This window comes from Spermophilus citellus (genome assembly GCF_964194105.1).
Source record: "Spermophilus citellus genome assembly, chromosome: 9".
Classification (NCBI taxonomy): domain Eukaryota; kingdom Metazoa; phylum Chordata; class Mammalia; order Rodentia; family Sciuridae; genus Spermophilus; species Spermophilus citellus.
The window spans coordinates 76,143,778-76,160,367 of record NC_138191.1 but is presented as its reverse complement, the minus strand read 5'-3'; the positions used below and the strand labels follow the sequence as shown (position 1 = coordinate 76,160,367).

Genomic DNA, 16,590 nt, shown 5'->3' with positions numbered 1-16,590 from the left:
CTGGAGATAAGACGGGCTCTTCAACAAGTGGTGCTAGGAAAACTGGATAACCACTTGGAGAAGACTTAAACTAGGTTGCTATCACCCACCTTGTACAAAAATCAACTGAAAATATATAAAGACTTTAATGTAAGACCTGAAGCTTTGAAACTACTATAAGAAAACATATAGGAACCACTTCAAGGTACTTATATAGGCAACAATTTCTTGAATAGGACTCCAAAAGCTCAGGAAATAAAGGCAAGAGTTGACAAATGCTATTGCATCAAATTAAAAAGCCTCTGCACAGCAAGAAAAACAGACAACATTGTGAGTAAACAACCTACTCAATGGGAGAAAATTTTGTCAGCCATTCATCTGATAGAGAATTAATGTCTAAAATATGTAAAGAACTAAAAAATAAGTCAATGATAATCCAATCAATGGGCAAATGATCGGAGCAGACATTTCTCAAATAAGTATAAATGGCAAATAAATATGTGAAAAAAATGCTCAACACCTTTAGCCATCAGGTAATTGCAAATCAAAATTTTACTGCCATCTATCTCACTTTGGTCATAATGGCTATTATTCAAAAACAACAAAAAATAATTATGTAGGGGACAATGTGGAGAAAAGGGAAGCTTTATACATTGTTAAGCCAGCAGACAAAAGAAGTTCCTGCATATCCACATTTATTGTGACACTATTCAGAATAGTCAAGACACAGAATCCAACTGAGCGTGCATTGCCCATTGAATAGATAGGGAAGGTATGGTATATATACATAATGGAGTTTTATTCAGTAATAAAGAAAAAATCATGTAATTTGCAGGAAAATCGATAGAACTGGATATTGTCATATATGTTATACAAAATTAGCCAGACACAGAAAGATAATTGTCACATTGTCACATTTTCTCTTATGTATGGAAACTGGAAAAGAAAAAAAAAAAAGACGACCTGAAATAGAAGACACACTGTTAAGGAAAGGGAAAGTGACTGGGAAGAGGAAGTAGAGAGGAGAAAATAAGAGGGAGGGTGAATAAGATCAAAGTATGCTAAGTGCATATATGGAAATATCACAGTGAAACCCACTAATATGTACAGTTAGCATGGTGGAATAATTATAATAATAGAAATAAATAAATTTCAAAAAAGATCTGAGCACTTGTTGCTATCGGAGTGTCACAACTCCCAACCCTCTCATGCCTAGGGAATAAATATGTATTTATATAAATAAGTATAGAAGTCAACTCCCAACCCTCTCATGCCTAGGGAATAAATATGTATTTATATAAATAAGTATAGAAGTATATACATTTACCTCTATATATTTATTTCTATATTCATCTATACAACAGAAAATCATGAGTTCACACCAGTACCTCCAATTTCAGTCAGCCATCCCTGGGTATACTAGTTCTTTCCCTTTCCATTATTGTAACTCCCTTTTCTGCCAATGAGAAACCTGATGAGAAAGTCATTATCCTTAATACATTAAAATGTTTCGTCCATTTCTCCTTTTATTCTATCACTGCTGTCACTCCTTCCCCATGCAGGTACCATCCTCATTCTGCCTGTGTTCCAGTACCCGCTAATAAATTCTTCTGTATAGTAATTCTCTCCCTTCTCTCAGGCTGATATTCTGCATCAAGCTTGCCTCCTATGCAGAAACTTCTTCGGCCTAGTTGGGATCCAAAACTAATGCCAAACTATTCTTCTCCCTTTGCATAGATACTCTCCTGATCTTGTTCAAGCTCATATACACTGTGATGGCTGTGATGGCAGACCTCCAGTTTGGATGTCCTTATCACTATCCTGTACTGTACCATCTCTCCATCTTCCCTTGCTCTGATTTTAACTCCCCTACAGCAGGAATGCTTTCTTCTTCCAGTTTCAATCTTAATAATTAATATTAAATTATAGTGATTATATTAAAATAAAAGGATTTATGATTATACAGAGAAAGTTCTTCACTTTATTTTTGAATATGTCATTGCTAACCTGGATCATTAATCCTTTTTCACTTTGCATTTAACAGTATTTTTGGAATCAGTAAATGTTTAAGGACTTTTAATTATGAATGTTAACACACAAAATATTATGATTAGCCTTTATGGCCTTTTGCCAAATGCCACTGCTTTGAATGATAATTTTAAATGAGAAATGTGTTAAAGAACAATTTTACTTATGAATTGCATGTTTTATCCAAAACCGTTAGGTTGCAAATAGTGCAGAACAAGTTAGAGTGCTACCATTGCATAGATTCTACGAGATCACACAATATTGTTAGGTCAGAGAGAAAGGACTTTAGTATCACAGCAGTAGTAATAACTAGAATATCATCGTTTTCTTGCACTGGTTCCCAAAGGTCTATTTCTCACAGGATGATATGAAGAGGGCCTGGCAATACCTGCTCATTCAGTGTGTTGCAAGAGAGAATCACTGAGCTTAAGGAACTAGAATCTTTTATAAGGGACAGGAAGTATGCCTTCCTGCCATTCTGAAGGGGGATAATATATTTATCTTCCAAAACTGTAGGTAAACCTCTTCTTTGCTCTAGGACACTATATCTTTTGTGGATGTTCATCCTTGGAAATATTGTCTAAAAAAAAAAAGGCAGTCAGTGCCATTCAAAATATATGTGGAAATGCAAAAGGCCAATGGAGAATTGTCTCCTTATTCTTCATAGAGAGACTGTCCCTGTGGTCTCTGAAGAAGCAAACTGTGAAGAGAATCTGTGTAAGTTTTATATTGCTGTGTAATAAAGAACTGCAACCATAGCCCCATAACACCTACTTACTATTCAATAGTTTTTGTGGGTCAAGATTCTCTGCACATCTTAGCCTAGTCCTCTTCTAGTGTTTCACAAGTTGCAGTCCCAGTGTGTCTATTTTTAGTTTTTACTTTATATTTTTATCATCAAGAGTCAGTTGGAGCCCTACAATTTTTCCTGGTTCTATCAAGACTATTTTCTGTGCCAATCTTTTTTTTCAGTGTTTATGGGAACTAATATTTGAATTGCTCTTTGCTTTTGAAACATCAATGATAATTTGTTGACCCTACTCCTGTTCATGTAAGTCAACAAGAAGCCCAGTACTTACAACTACTTCTTATTATGGACTATATAGCTCTGTCCCCAACAGCTCGACTTCAACTTTGCTGTCTTTATTTCCACCCCTATCCATTCCATGATATTTCCATTTTCCTCTCTGGTTACTCAAATTCAGTTATTACCAAATCTCCTTTATATTCTTTAACTTCTTCCTCAAACTGAAAATTACAGGTTGGTGACTCTTGTTTTGCAGACATCTTAGTGACAGTGGTTTTCCTTTGCATATTCCTCTTACTAGGGAGTTTAAAGCTGGTGTCCTAGTTCCTTATTGGTACTCAGATTATTATTCTCCATACTTTCTAAAATTCACTAGCTTTGACTCTCATATATTCACAGAGCCCCCAAGGCTACCCAATAGTTATTCTGTCTTTTTCTTGACTTTTCATATGAGCTCAGAAACCATTTCAGTTCATCTCCTTTAATCTTCAGCACCTCTTCAGCAGTGACTAACTACCATATGTTTAGTCAAATTTGTGGAGCAGGTGCTATTGGCATATCATCCACATCTTCTTGGCATTCACTTTTGTGCAAGGGAAGTTGCTTGCTGGAAGCAGATGTGATTACCTGAGAACTTTCCCTCACCACAGAAAAGGCCCTAGCGTATCAGGGAGTTGATGCCCCTGGCAATAGCTTTTTAACCAATACTGAATAGGAATTGGTGAACGAATACACCCTTTTCCTTATCTCTGGACTAGATCCTGAAACTTGCCATAAAGCATCCCTCATAAATCTCCAGCAGGACTTAGCTGCATTGGTAACCTGATCATTAATGCATTCTACACTGCTATCATTCCTTTCCTTGTCTTACTCCCCCTGCATTGTCTATTCTTGCTGGAATTACATTTCAAATAAATTATCTGCCTTTAAATTCTAGTTTCTCAAAGTTGACTGTTGGCAAACCAATCCTGGCTTAGTAGTGAATAGAAGTGCTTAATTTAGAAAAAGATGGCCGCTGCGTACGGGGGTTGCTGAAGTGCTGAGCCTGGTGCTCAGAACAGCGGCTTTAATCGAGACTTTGCGCAGCTTGTTAGAGCTCCTTTCACCATTAATCTGTAGTGGACCACCCGGCCAAGCACCAGAAAAAACAAAGAGATTGAAAAAGAGACGCTTGGCTCCCGGACGCTTTCCTGCTCAGAGCCGCAGGCGCTTTGCACCCATTTGCTTCCTCTTTCACTTCGCTCCCGGCAGAGAAGCTGAATGGGTAATCAGCAGTGGATTGTAAGTACCTGAGGCAAAGAAAGCTCAGTACACCCCGCCTTTTTTTTTTTGAATATTGTCTATACAGGGAGAGTTAGTGGATTGGAATTGTTGGCTGGGCTGTGGTTTCGGGGCCGAAAATCCACTCCGCGGGAGCCGCCATTTGCTTTCTGCATGCTGTCTTGATGGCCCTGTCTACACGGTCCAGCTGCCGCATCTAGAGACTGGAACTGGGCTGCGTGCCGAGCCCTGTCCTCCAAAGGCTGGACCACGGCCTCAAGTGCCTCGGTTGCCTGTTCCCTGCTGCACCTTGGGGCAGAGCCTGCTCTGCGGTCGTTCGGCATCCCCCTGCGAGGGGACCCGTGCTCCGGAGGAGGGGGCTGGAGAGCCGCGGCGGTAGCCGCTTGGGCCCTGGGAGCTAGGCACCGGGCCGAGGAGCAGTGGAGGCCGCGGTGGTGCTGCTAAGGTCGCGGACAAGCGCGGCGCCCAAGAGCGCGGCCCAGAGGTGGAGGCGACGGCAGCAGGGTTTCAGTTCTAGAAAACTGGACTGGAAACAGAAGCAGCAGTTTGTATAACCCCAAGATCTTGCTTATGCCAGGAAACTGTAAGGGTAACATGAATATCATTGAGGAGGTCTAACATGGCGGCAGGCGCGGAGAGATCAAGTCTCTGACCTCTTCAACTGCGCGGGCATAGGGAGCTGTAAATTATCTAAAGACTGTTTGCTCAGGATCACTAGGCAATGCTGAGCTGATGTGGAGCTAGGGCGTACACTTTGGGCCCCTCAGAAAACACACACTGAGCACGAATCTGCTGCATTTAAGCCCCGGTTCGCCTGCTTCTCGTGACTCAGCACTAACGATCCCGCTGAAATAACTAGTCGGCCCACCTGATCTCACAGAGGTAAAAGCCAACTGAGCACCATAGCCAGACCCAGGGAATCAGGAGTGACGTGGGACTAGCGGCGCAGAACCCCCGGCTATCGCTCCCACCAGGGCTGACAACAGAGGTCCCTTGCACCAGCTACCAGGGGAGTTGCTACCTGAGGGCAAACAAATTCGCTGGGGGTCCTCAGCCCCAAGCCCTACAAACTTAGGGTCCGAGGGAGGCAAACAGAAAGGGTGTGCCCAGGCATCCATGAAAACAGGGCTCCCAGGAGCAGCAGACCCGGCGTGTAGCCAGTATTGTGGTAAGCGTCACAGGTGAGTGGGACCTGGATTGAGGAACCACAAGAGAAGGACCTAGGCACTCAGGACTGGAGACCCACACAGTCTGGGAAGATGAGCTGAGGCACAGTGATTGGTTCCCATCTATCAAGAGGAGAAGCCTGGCCCAGTGGGCATAGCTCCACCTACTGGAAGAGAAGTTAATCGAGCTCTATGACTGCATTTATTATTATTATTATTATTATTTAATGATTATTATTAGTATTTTTTTATTTTATTCTCACTTTTTGTAGTTGATGTTGTTGTTGTTCTTTAACTTTCTTATTAATGGTTTCAATTTTTTAAATTCTTTTTATTCTATTATTATTACTATTATTTTTTAAACTTCAATTTCCATTTTTTATTATCATTATAATTTTTTTGTTTGTTTTAAATTTTTTTTGTTTTTTTCTTTCTTTCATTTCACTTTTTTTCTTTTGTCTTTTCATTTCTTTTCAATTTTCTTATTCCCCCTTTCTTGAATTCTACCTGCCTACACTCACTCTCTTTAGTGACTTCTTCCCTTCCCTTCTAATACCTCTCCACCCAAGCATCAAATAAATTTATAAGAGTAAACAGTAACTCAGCAGTCAAACAGAACAAGAAGTATCATGAGCATAAAAAAGCAAGGAAGAAAAGGAGTACAAACAATGAAAGACAGCCTAAATATTCAGGAGGACCTGGAGTCATCAGAAAAATGGCCATATAAAGAACTCAAGGAACACCTTAAACAGATGGAAAGGAACCTTAAAGATCACATTGAAAATGAATTACATAAACAGATAAAAGAAGAAGTTAAGCATCTTTATCAGGAGATACAGATTATAAAAAAAATCAAACAATAATTCTAGAAATGAAGGAAACGATAAACCAAATTAAAAACTCAATCGAGAGTATCACTAACAGAGTGGAGCAAGTAGAAGCCAGAACGTCAGATAATAAAGACAAAATATATCATCTTGAAAAGAGTTTAGCCAACTCAGATAGGCTGGTAAAAAATCACGAGAAAAACATCCAAGAGATTTGGGATAACTTAAAAAAACCAAACTTACGAGTCATCGGGATAGAGGAAGGCACAGAGATTCATGCCAAGGGAATGAGTAACTTGCTGAATGAAATAATTACAGAAAACTTTCCAGAAATAAAAAAGGAAACAGATATACAAATTGTAGACGCATACAGGACACCGAGCACACAAAATCACAGTAGACCAACGCCAAGACACATTGTTATGAAGCTATCGAATATACAGAACAAAGAGAAAATATTAAAAGCTGCAAGAGAAAAGAGGCAGATTACATTTAGGGGTAAACCAATAAGGTTGACAACGGATTTTTCATCACAGAAGCTGAAAGCGAGAAGATCTTGGAACAATGTATTTCAAACACTGAAAGACAATGGATGCCAACCAAGAATTCTGTATCCAGCAAAATTAAGCTTCAGATACAACAACAAAATAAAAATCTTTCATGATAAACAAAAGCTAAAAGAATTTGTAGCCAGAAAACCAGCATTGCAAAGCGTCTTGAGCAAAACTCTACACGAGGAAGAAATGAAAAACAATAACCAAAACCATCAACGGGAAGTGCCTCGGTAAAGACAGAGGACGGGGGGAAAGCTAATCATGGAGAAACAAACTATATTAGAAAAAAAAAAGAGATAAATAATCAAACATGGCAGGAAGTACAAACCATATATCAATAGTAACTCTAAATGTTAATGGCTTAAACTTTCCAATAAAGCCACATAGGCTGGTAACATGGATTAAAAAAAACAAATCCAACAATATGCTGCCTCCAGGAGACACGTCTGATAGGAAAAGACATACACAGGCTCAAGGTAAAAGGTTGGGAAAGAATATACCACGCACACGGTCCTCGTAAGCAAGCAGGGGTGGCCATCCTCATAGCGAATAAAATCGACTTCAAGACTAAGTTAATCAAAAGGGATAAGGAAGGACATTATATACTGTTAAAAGGAACCATTCACCAACAAGACATAACAATTATCAATATTTATGCACCAAATAATGGCGCTGCGACGTTCATAAAACAAACTCTCCTCAAGTTCAAGAATCAAATAGACCACAACACAATAATCATGGGTGACTTCAACACACCTCTCTCACCATTGGACAGATACTCCAAACGAAAGTTGAATAAAGAAACTATTGATCTCAATATCACAATCAATAACCTAGACTTAACTGACATATATAGAATATATCAAACATCATCAAGTGGATATACTTTTTTCTCAGCAGCACATGGAACCTTCTCAAAAATAGATCATATATTATGCCATAGGGCAACCCTCAGTAAATATAAAGGGGTTGAGATAATACCATGCACTTTATCAGATCATAATGGAATGAAACTGGATATCAATGATAAAAGAAGGAAGGAAAAATCCTACATCACATGGACAATGAACAATACGTTACTGAATGATCAATGGGTTACAGAAGACATAAAGGAGGAAATCAAAAAATTCTTAGAGATAAATGAAAATACAGACACAACATATCGGAATCTATGGGACACAATGAAAGCAGTTTTAAGAGGGAAATTCATCGCCTGGAGGTCATTCCTCAAAAAAAGGAAAAACCAACAAATAAATGAGCTCACACTTCATCTCAAAGCCCTAGAAAAGGAAGAGCAAAACAATAACAAATGTAGCAGAAGGCAAGAATTAATTAAAATCAGAGCAGAAATCAATGAAATTGAAACAAAAGAAACTATTGAAAAAATTAACAAAACTAAAAGTTGGTTCTTCGAAAAAATAAATAAGATCGACAGACCCCTAGCCATACTAATGAAGAGAAGAAGAGAGAGAACTCAAATTACTAACATACGGGATGAAAAAGACAATATTACAACAGACGCTTCAGAAATACAGAAAACAATTAGAAATTATTTTGAAAACCTATATTCCAATAAAATAGAAGATAGTGAAGACATCGATAAATTCCTTAAGTCATATGATTTGCCCAGACTGAGTCAGGAGGAAACTCACAACTTAAACAGACCAATACCAATAGATGAAATAGAAGAAGCAATCAAAAGACTTCCAACCAAGAAAAGCCCAGGACCGGATGGGTATACAGCGGAGTTTTACAAAACCTTTAAAGAAGAATTAATACCAATACTTTTCAAGTTATTTCAGGAAATAGAAAAAGAGGGAGCTCTTCCAAATTCATTCTATGAGGCCAACATCACCCTGATTCCGAAACCAGACAAAGACACCTCAAAGAAAGAAAACTACAGACCAATATCTCTAATGAACCTAGATGCAAAAATCCTCAATAAAATTCTGGCGAATCGGATACAAAGGCACATCAAAAAATTGTGCACCATGATCAAGTAGGATTCATCCCTGGGATGCAAGGATGGTTCAATATACGGAAATCAATAAATGTTATTCACCACATCAATAGACTTAAAGATAAGAACCATATGATCATCTCGATAGACGCAGAAAAAGCATTTGACAAAGTACAGCATCCCTTTATGTTCAAAACATTAGAAAAACTAGGGATAACAGGAACTTACCTCGACATTGTAAAAGCTATCTATGCTAAGCCTCAGGCTAGCATCATTCTGAATGGAGAAAAATTGAAGGCATTCCCTCTAAAATCTGGAACAAGACAGGGATGCCTTCTGTCACCACTTCTATTCAATATAGTTCTCGAAACACTGGCCAGAGCAATTAGACAGACGAAAGAAATTAAAGGCATAAAAATAGGAAAAGAAGAACTTAAATTATCACTATTTGCGGATGACATTGTTCTATACCTAGAAGACCCAAAAGGGTCTACAAAAAAACTACTAGAACTAATAAATGAATTCAGCAAAGTGGCAGGATATAAAATCAACACACATAAATCAAAGGCATTTCTGTATATCAGCGACAAAACTTCTGAAACGGAAATGAGGAAAAACACTCCATTCACAATATCCTCAGAAAAAAAAAATAAAATACTTGGGAATCAACCTAACAAAAGAGGTGAAAGACCTATACAATGAAAACTACAGAACCCTAAAGAAAGAAATAGAAGAGGATCTTAGAAGATAGAAAAATATACCTTGTTCATGGATAGGCAGAACTAACATCATCAAAATGGCGATATTACCAAAAGTTCTCTATAGGTTTAATGCAATGCCAATCAAAATCCCAATGGCATTTCTTGTAGAAAGAGATAAAGCAATCGTGAAATTCATATGGAAAAATAAAAGACCCAGAATAGCAAAAACAATTCTAAGCAGGAAGTGTGAATCAGGTGGTATAGCGATACCAGATTTCAAACTATATTACAGAGCAATAGTAATAAAAACAGCATGGTACTGGTACCAGAACAGGCGGGTGGACCAATGGTACAGAATAGAGGACACAGAGACTAATCCACAAAGCTACAACTATCTTATATTTGATAAAGGATCTAAAAACATGCAATGGAGAAAGGATAGCATCTTCAACAAATGGTGTTGGGAAAACTGGAAATCCATATGCAACAAAATGAAACTGAATCCCTTTCTCTCACCATGCACAAAAGTCAACTCAAAGTGGATCAAGGACCTAGATATCAAATCAGAGACTCTCCGTCTGATAGAAGAAAAAGTTGGCTCCTATCTACAGATTGTGGGGACGGGCTCAAAATTCCTTAATAGGACACCCATAGCACAAGAGTTAATAACAAGAATCAACAAATGGGACTTTCTTAAACTGAAAAGTTTTTTCTCAGCAAGAGAAACAATAAGAGAGGTAAATAGGGAGCCTACATCCTGGGAACAAATTTTTACTCCTCACACTTCAGATAGAACCCTAATATCCAGAGTATACAAAGAACTCAAAAAATTAGACAATAAGAAAACAAATAACCCAATCAACAAATGGGCCAAGGACATGAACAAACACTTCACAGAGGAGGACATACAATCAATCAACAAGTACATGAAAAAATGCTCACCATCTCTAGCAGTCAAGGAAATGCAAATCAAAACCACCCTAAGATACCACCTCACCCCAGTAAGATTGGCAGCCATGATGAAGTGAAACAACAATGAGTGCTGGCGAGGATGTGGGGAAAAGGGTACACTTGTACACTGCTAGTGGGACTGCAAATGGATGCGGCCAATTTGGAAAGCAGTATGGAGATTCCTGGGAAAGCTGGGAATGGAACCACCATTTGACCCAGCTATTGCCCTTCTCGGACTATTTCCTGAAGACCTTAAAAGAGCACACTACAGGGATACTGCCACATCGATGTTTATAGCAGCACAATTCACAATTGCTAGACTGTGGAATCAACCCAGATGCCCTTCAATAGATGAATGGATAAAAAAAAATGTGGCATTTATACACCATGGAGTATTACGCAGCACTAAAAAATGACAAAATCACGGAATTTGCAGGGAAATGGATGGCACTAGAGCAGATTATGCTTAGTGAAGCTAGCCAATCCCTAAAAAACAAATTCCAAATGTCTTCTTTGATATAATGAGAGCAACTAAGAACAGAACAGGGAGGAAGAGCAGGAAGAAAAGATTAACATTAAACAGAGACATGAGGTGGGAGGGAAAGGGAGAAAAAAAGGGAAATCACATGGAAATGGAGGGAGACCCTCATTGTTATACAAAATTACATATAAGAGGTTATGAGGGGAATGGGATAACAAACATGGAGGGAAATGAATTACAGTAGATGGGGTAGAGAGAGAAGATGGGAGGGGAGGGGAGGGGGGATAGTAGAGGATAGGAAAGGTAGCAGAATACAACAGTCACTAATATGGCAGTATGTAAAAATGTGATGTGTAAGCGATGTGATTCTGCAATCTGTATTTGGGGTAAAAATGGGATTTCATAACCCACTTGATTCTAATGTATGAAATATGATTTGTCAAGAGCTTTGTAATGTTGTGAACAACCAATAAAAAAAAATAAAAAATAGAAATCAGTAAACGTAATTCATCACATCAATAGCCTGAAAGATAAGAATCATATGATCATCTCAATTGATGCAGAAAAAGCATTCAATAAAATACAGCACCTATACATGTTCAAAACACTAGAAAAACTAGGGATAACAGGAACATATCTCAACATCATAAAAGTTTTCTGCCAACATCATTACAATCAAATCTGAAAGATCCCAAAATACCACATCAGAATCTTTCCAGATTGTAGTTCAAAGTGAAAAAAAAAACCTTAGTGACACTAGGTAAAAATTATGTAATCATACATAAAAAAATCAAGACATGAAGCTCATGAATTTTTTAATAAAATCTTTGTTAACCACATGTATATGTACAAAATAAAAATTCAATACCAAAAAAAAGAAGTGCTTAATTTAAATGTCTGGATACATCAGTGTTTTTTCTTTATAGTTTATCCTTGCTGCGTACTACTTAAGAAATATTTACCTATTCTAATATCATGCTTTTACCCATTGTTATTGTTTGTATGTGAAGTGTCCCCCAAAAGCTTACATGTGACACAATGCAGAAGGGTTCAGAGGAGAAATGAAAGGGTCATGAAAACCTTAACCCAATCATTGAATTAATCACCTGATGGGATTAATGGAGTGGTAATTGAAGGCAGGTGAGGTGTGGCTGGAGGAGATAGGGCATTGGGGACATGGCTTTGGAGTATATATTTGTATCTGGCAAGTGGAGTCTACCATCTGATCATCATGTGAGCTGCGTACCTCCACCATACTCTTTCGCCATGACGTTTTGCCTCACCTCGAGCCCTGAGGAATGTAGCCTGCTGTCTATGGATTGAGACCTCTGAAACTGTGAGCCCTCAAGTAAACTTTTCTCCTCTACATTGTCAGTCCTTAGTCACAACAGTGAAAAAAAAGTTAACTAAAACACTCATGGATTTTTATTTATGGAGGTGACTAAATAGCAACATGGAGAAGTTAATGACACTGAAAGAGTTTTATTATTTATAATTCCCAAGAGGAGAGGGCAGGTTCACACTAGGAAGTACCAGGTCTGTTAAGAGATGGGAAGAGCAAAGGAAAAGCATAGGAAAGTCTTTTATTACTATAGTACCAGGAAGTTGTTAGTTAGGTAGGAATGTTTTCTGTTTGGCAGAAAGCAAAACTCAGATGTTAAGGTTTGTGATTATAGGGTTTATAATATGATTTTTTGGTACCTACAAAAGCCAGACAACAGGGAAGATGTACACAACTTTGGCTGTTAGCTTTACTAAGTGATTAATGGATGCCAAATTATCAATTACAAAATTCCATAAAACTTAGAACATCCAAAGTCATATATATATTCTTTTGTTATAGTCCAGATGTTTTATTGTTTTACTTTTTACATTTAGATTTACAGTGCATTGGAATTAATTTTTATATTGGTGGGGTGAAGAAAGGTCCATGTTTCTTTCTTCCCATATAGATTCAGAATTGTATTATCATCATTTATGGAAAAGATTGTCTTTTTCCTATTCTTCTGCAGTCAGCCTTACCATAAATCAAGTACCAATATATGCTTGTGTCTGTGTCTAGACTTTTTATTCTGTTTCTTTGGTCTCTCTGTTTCTTAATTTATTATAAGTTTATATTCAGTGCGTTAATCCTTCCACCTTGATCTTCTTCAGGGGAAGGTTGGCTGTTTTTGGAATTATTTACATTTGGTGATAGGAAAAATAGTTGTCTTCTTTGTGGTGAATTTTATTTAGAATTAATTGTCCTGTTATTTTCAGAGATTCTTCATAAGATAGTATGAACTGCTTTTTGGTCTGATGACTTCATTATGGTATCTTCTAAATTGGGCCAGATGGTCATAGAAGGGCTCAGATATTGTGCAGTGAAGATATAGGCCAGGGGACCTCAAAAGGAAACAGCTCAATGTCAAGTACATTGTGTTATAACTGGGATATCCTAAAACTCTGTTTCTATCAATATTGATAAATTAGTCCATGCACAACAACATCCTCATTTTCCTAGGTCGGTACTACTACTCATTTGTAAAGACTGTAATTTCATTCACATAAACTTTATTTACAAAATTTAGAATGTTGATATTATTGTATTTTGGAAAATTATAACCAATTTGGACCACTAGAATTATGAAAATGATTTTATTTGTCTAAACAGGAATATGTGGTGGGAATTTGTGTTGTTCTATACCTATCTGGGAGGTTCAGATTCAGTTTCAAAATACCATCTATCCACATATATTCTTGGTGCTTTTTAAAAATTAAGCTTAGTCTCTTGGTGCCACTCAGGTTTAAACTATATCTACTTTTGTTATTACAATTTAAGTTTAGCTCAGATGTTGAAATAGAAATGAAAATTAGGCACAATGAAGTAAACTCCTCCCATTGTCAATTTCCAGGAGACTAGTCTGCTTGGCTTATTATGGTATGTCAGTAACTTCTAATTATTTTCTAGACTGACATCCTGAATAGACTGCTAAAATATTCAAGAGAAAAACCCATTCTTGCATTAAATATTTATGGTTCCACATTTAGATTTTTATCTTAACAGGTTAATGCAGCTGAATCAAAAATAACAAATTTAATATATCTAAAGCATACCTTGGAACTTGTGGAACCTTTAAAGGTAATTTACGTGTGTGTATATGTGTGTATGTGCATATACATATATATTCTAATCAGTTATACATGACAGTAAAAAGCTCCTCATTTACATGTGTGTATATTAATTGTATAACATATTAGGCATTTATTTTTTCAACTTGTGTTTAGGAAAAAAGTTAAACTTAGAGAAATTACATGATTGTTTAACAAATTTGCATATCTTTTCTTAATACAAATTGCACATGCACACTCACACACATGTGTTTATTAATAACTTTCACTGAACCATTTGAAAGTAAGTTGAAGTACCTAAATACTAGCTTGTGTATCTTCTACACAAAAGGATGTTCTCTTATATAATGACAATATAATTATCAAAATCAGAATATTTAATGTTGATATAATACTATTATACAGTGTATACCCCATATTTACATTTTATCAAATTTTTAACCATATTCTTTATAGAATTTTTTTCTTGGTACAAGATCCAGTCTACCACCATACATTATATTTAATGTTTTAAACTAATTTAAACAGGAAAAAAGTTTGTTAGCCTTTCCATTCATGGTATGATTATTTTGGAAAAATGAGAGACCAATGAGATAGAAAACTTCTTAAATAGCTTGTATCAGTACAAATTGTACCTACTTTATAGGAAACATTCGTAACATATATCTTTTGATCTTGCAATACTATGCCTACAAATCTGTTTGAAAAAAATTAACAAATGTTGACCAAGATTTACATCCAAGGATGGTCAACATTATTTGTATTAGTGTGAAATTATACGTGGAATAATACTCAAATAATTAGACTATTTGTTTCCCACAGGGTGGAATATAAATTATTAAATTTTTTGGAATGAAAAAAATCTCTAATACTTATATGTAGTATTAACTGTGGGGAGAAGGAACATACAATGGTGTTTAAGTTTTGATTTCTGATAGGAAATATATTGTAATATTTAGAGTATCTTTAGAAGAGATATAATTATGAGTGATTTAATTTTCCTTTATGTTTCTATGAACTTTCTAGTTTTTATCAGTATGTATATATTATTTTTCTTTTCTGAAGCAAAAGAAAAATGTTTTTGCCATTGCCTTATATCAAACTAAAATAGATAAAGATCAGGTTAAGGAGGTATTCTCCTCATTTCTGTTTATTCAATTAGTAAGCACTCATAATTTTCATTAAGCAAAACAAAATTCCTACTTTTGCCACTTAATAATAGAGAAATTGTTTTATTTACAAACATACCAAGCACTTTTCTAGTTTAATGTATTTATAATCCAAATTTTGTAATTATATGTTGAGAACTCTAAATGTACAACAGAGCTATATTACTACCTACCACTATATGTTGTTAAATCTTAACAATTAGGAGATAAGAAAAATAGAAGTCATGAAGGTGAAACAATGGATGACACTCATTAACTATGTGCTCTTTTTGGAAGGAAAAATCTGTCCTCACCTACATACCTAAAATATTTTTGGGGTGCATGAAAATTAGAAAGCAAGAAAGCACTTGGTAAACTATAAAGTATTAAACAAATATAAAATGCTGTATTTGAATAATGTCATAATTTGTTATCTTTAACTATTCTTTATTTTACTCTTTAATAGATTACTCTGAAGAACTGTAACACACCTTTATTAAGAGCTTACTATGGTTCCTTGGAAGACAAGAGGTTTTTGTCATTCAACTGTTAATAAAATATAAGATTATTCTTTTCTTCCTGATCATAACTTATTTTAAAGATTCCAATTGTAGTCGATAGAATAGTTACTTGAGTTTTGGTTAACAGAAACTTTAAACTATTCATTAAAATTCGAGCTATATATTTCATATTATGTATATAAAAATAGGGTAACAACACATTATTTATGCAACTGGCAGGTAGAATTGTATGAGAGATTAAAATCCATGAGTGATTTTTTTTTTTTTTGGCGGGCGGGGGGGAGGAAGGAATACCAGGTATTGAACTCAGGTGCACTCTACCACTGAGCCACATCTCCAGCCCTATTTTGTATTTTATTTAGAGACAGGGTCTCACTGAGTTGCTTAGCACCTTGCTTTTGCTGTGGTTAGCTTTGAACTCACCATACTCTTGCCTCAGCCTCCTGAGCCTCTGGGATTATAGGCATGTGCCACTGTGCCTGGCCTATGGATGATTTTAATACTTCCCTTTTTAGTCATTCTCTATGGAAAGACTTAAAAATATAGAAATATATTCCTTTTCTTTATTAAATAAAAAAGGGCCTAATGCAAATAGAAATAATAGATATGAGTATGGAAAAAGATCTAAGTACAGTTTGATTTGAATATTGTTAAATTATTAGCAATAGCATTTTAGTTCATGACCAAAAAAGATACTTAAAAATATTTTATTTATTCAAGTTTTATACACAGTGTGATGCCACAAACTGAAGTTAATAATAAAACCAGCTTAATTGCAAATAAAATACAGAGCAGAATAAAATAAAATGTTAGGAAAATAGGTGTTACCAGGCTTCTCCACTCCACTAGATAACT

General features: G+C 36.2%; 1 protein-coding gene across 1 annotated transcript in view; it reads left to right on the top strand.

The window, feature by feature from the left end:
• The window catches only part of MSH4 (mutS homolog 4), a gene marked incomplete at its 3' end in the record, with an annotated part of 97,235 nt that overhangs the window by 30,141 nt on the left and 50,504 nt on the right, over nt 1-16,590 (top strand). The window contains exons 7-8 of the mRNA XM_081307548.1: nt 14,002-14,076; nt 15,681-15,745. Of these exons, the coding sequence (XP_081163674.1) occupies nt 14,002-14,076; nt 15,681-15,745 (140 nt within the window). The remainder of the gene's footprint in view (nt 1-14,001; nt 14,077-15,680; nt 15,746-16,590) is intronic.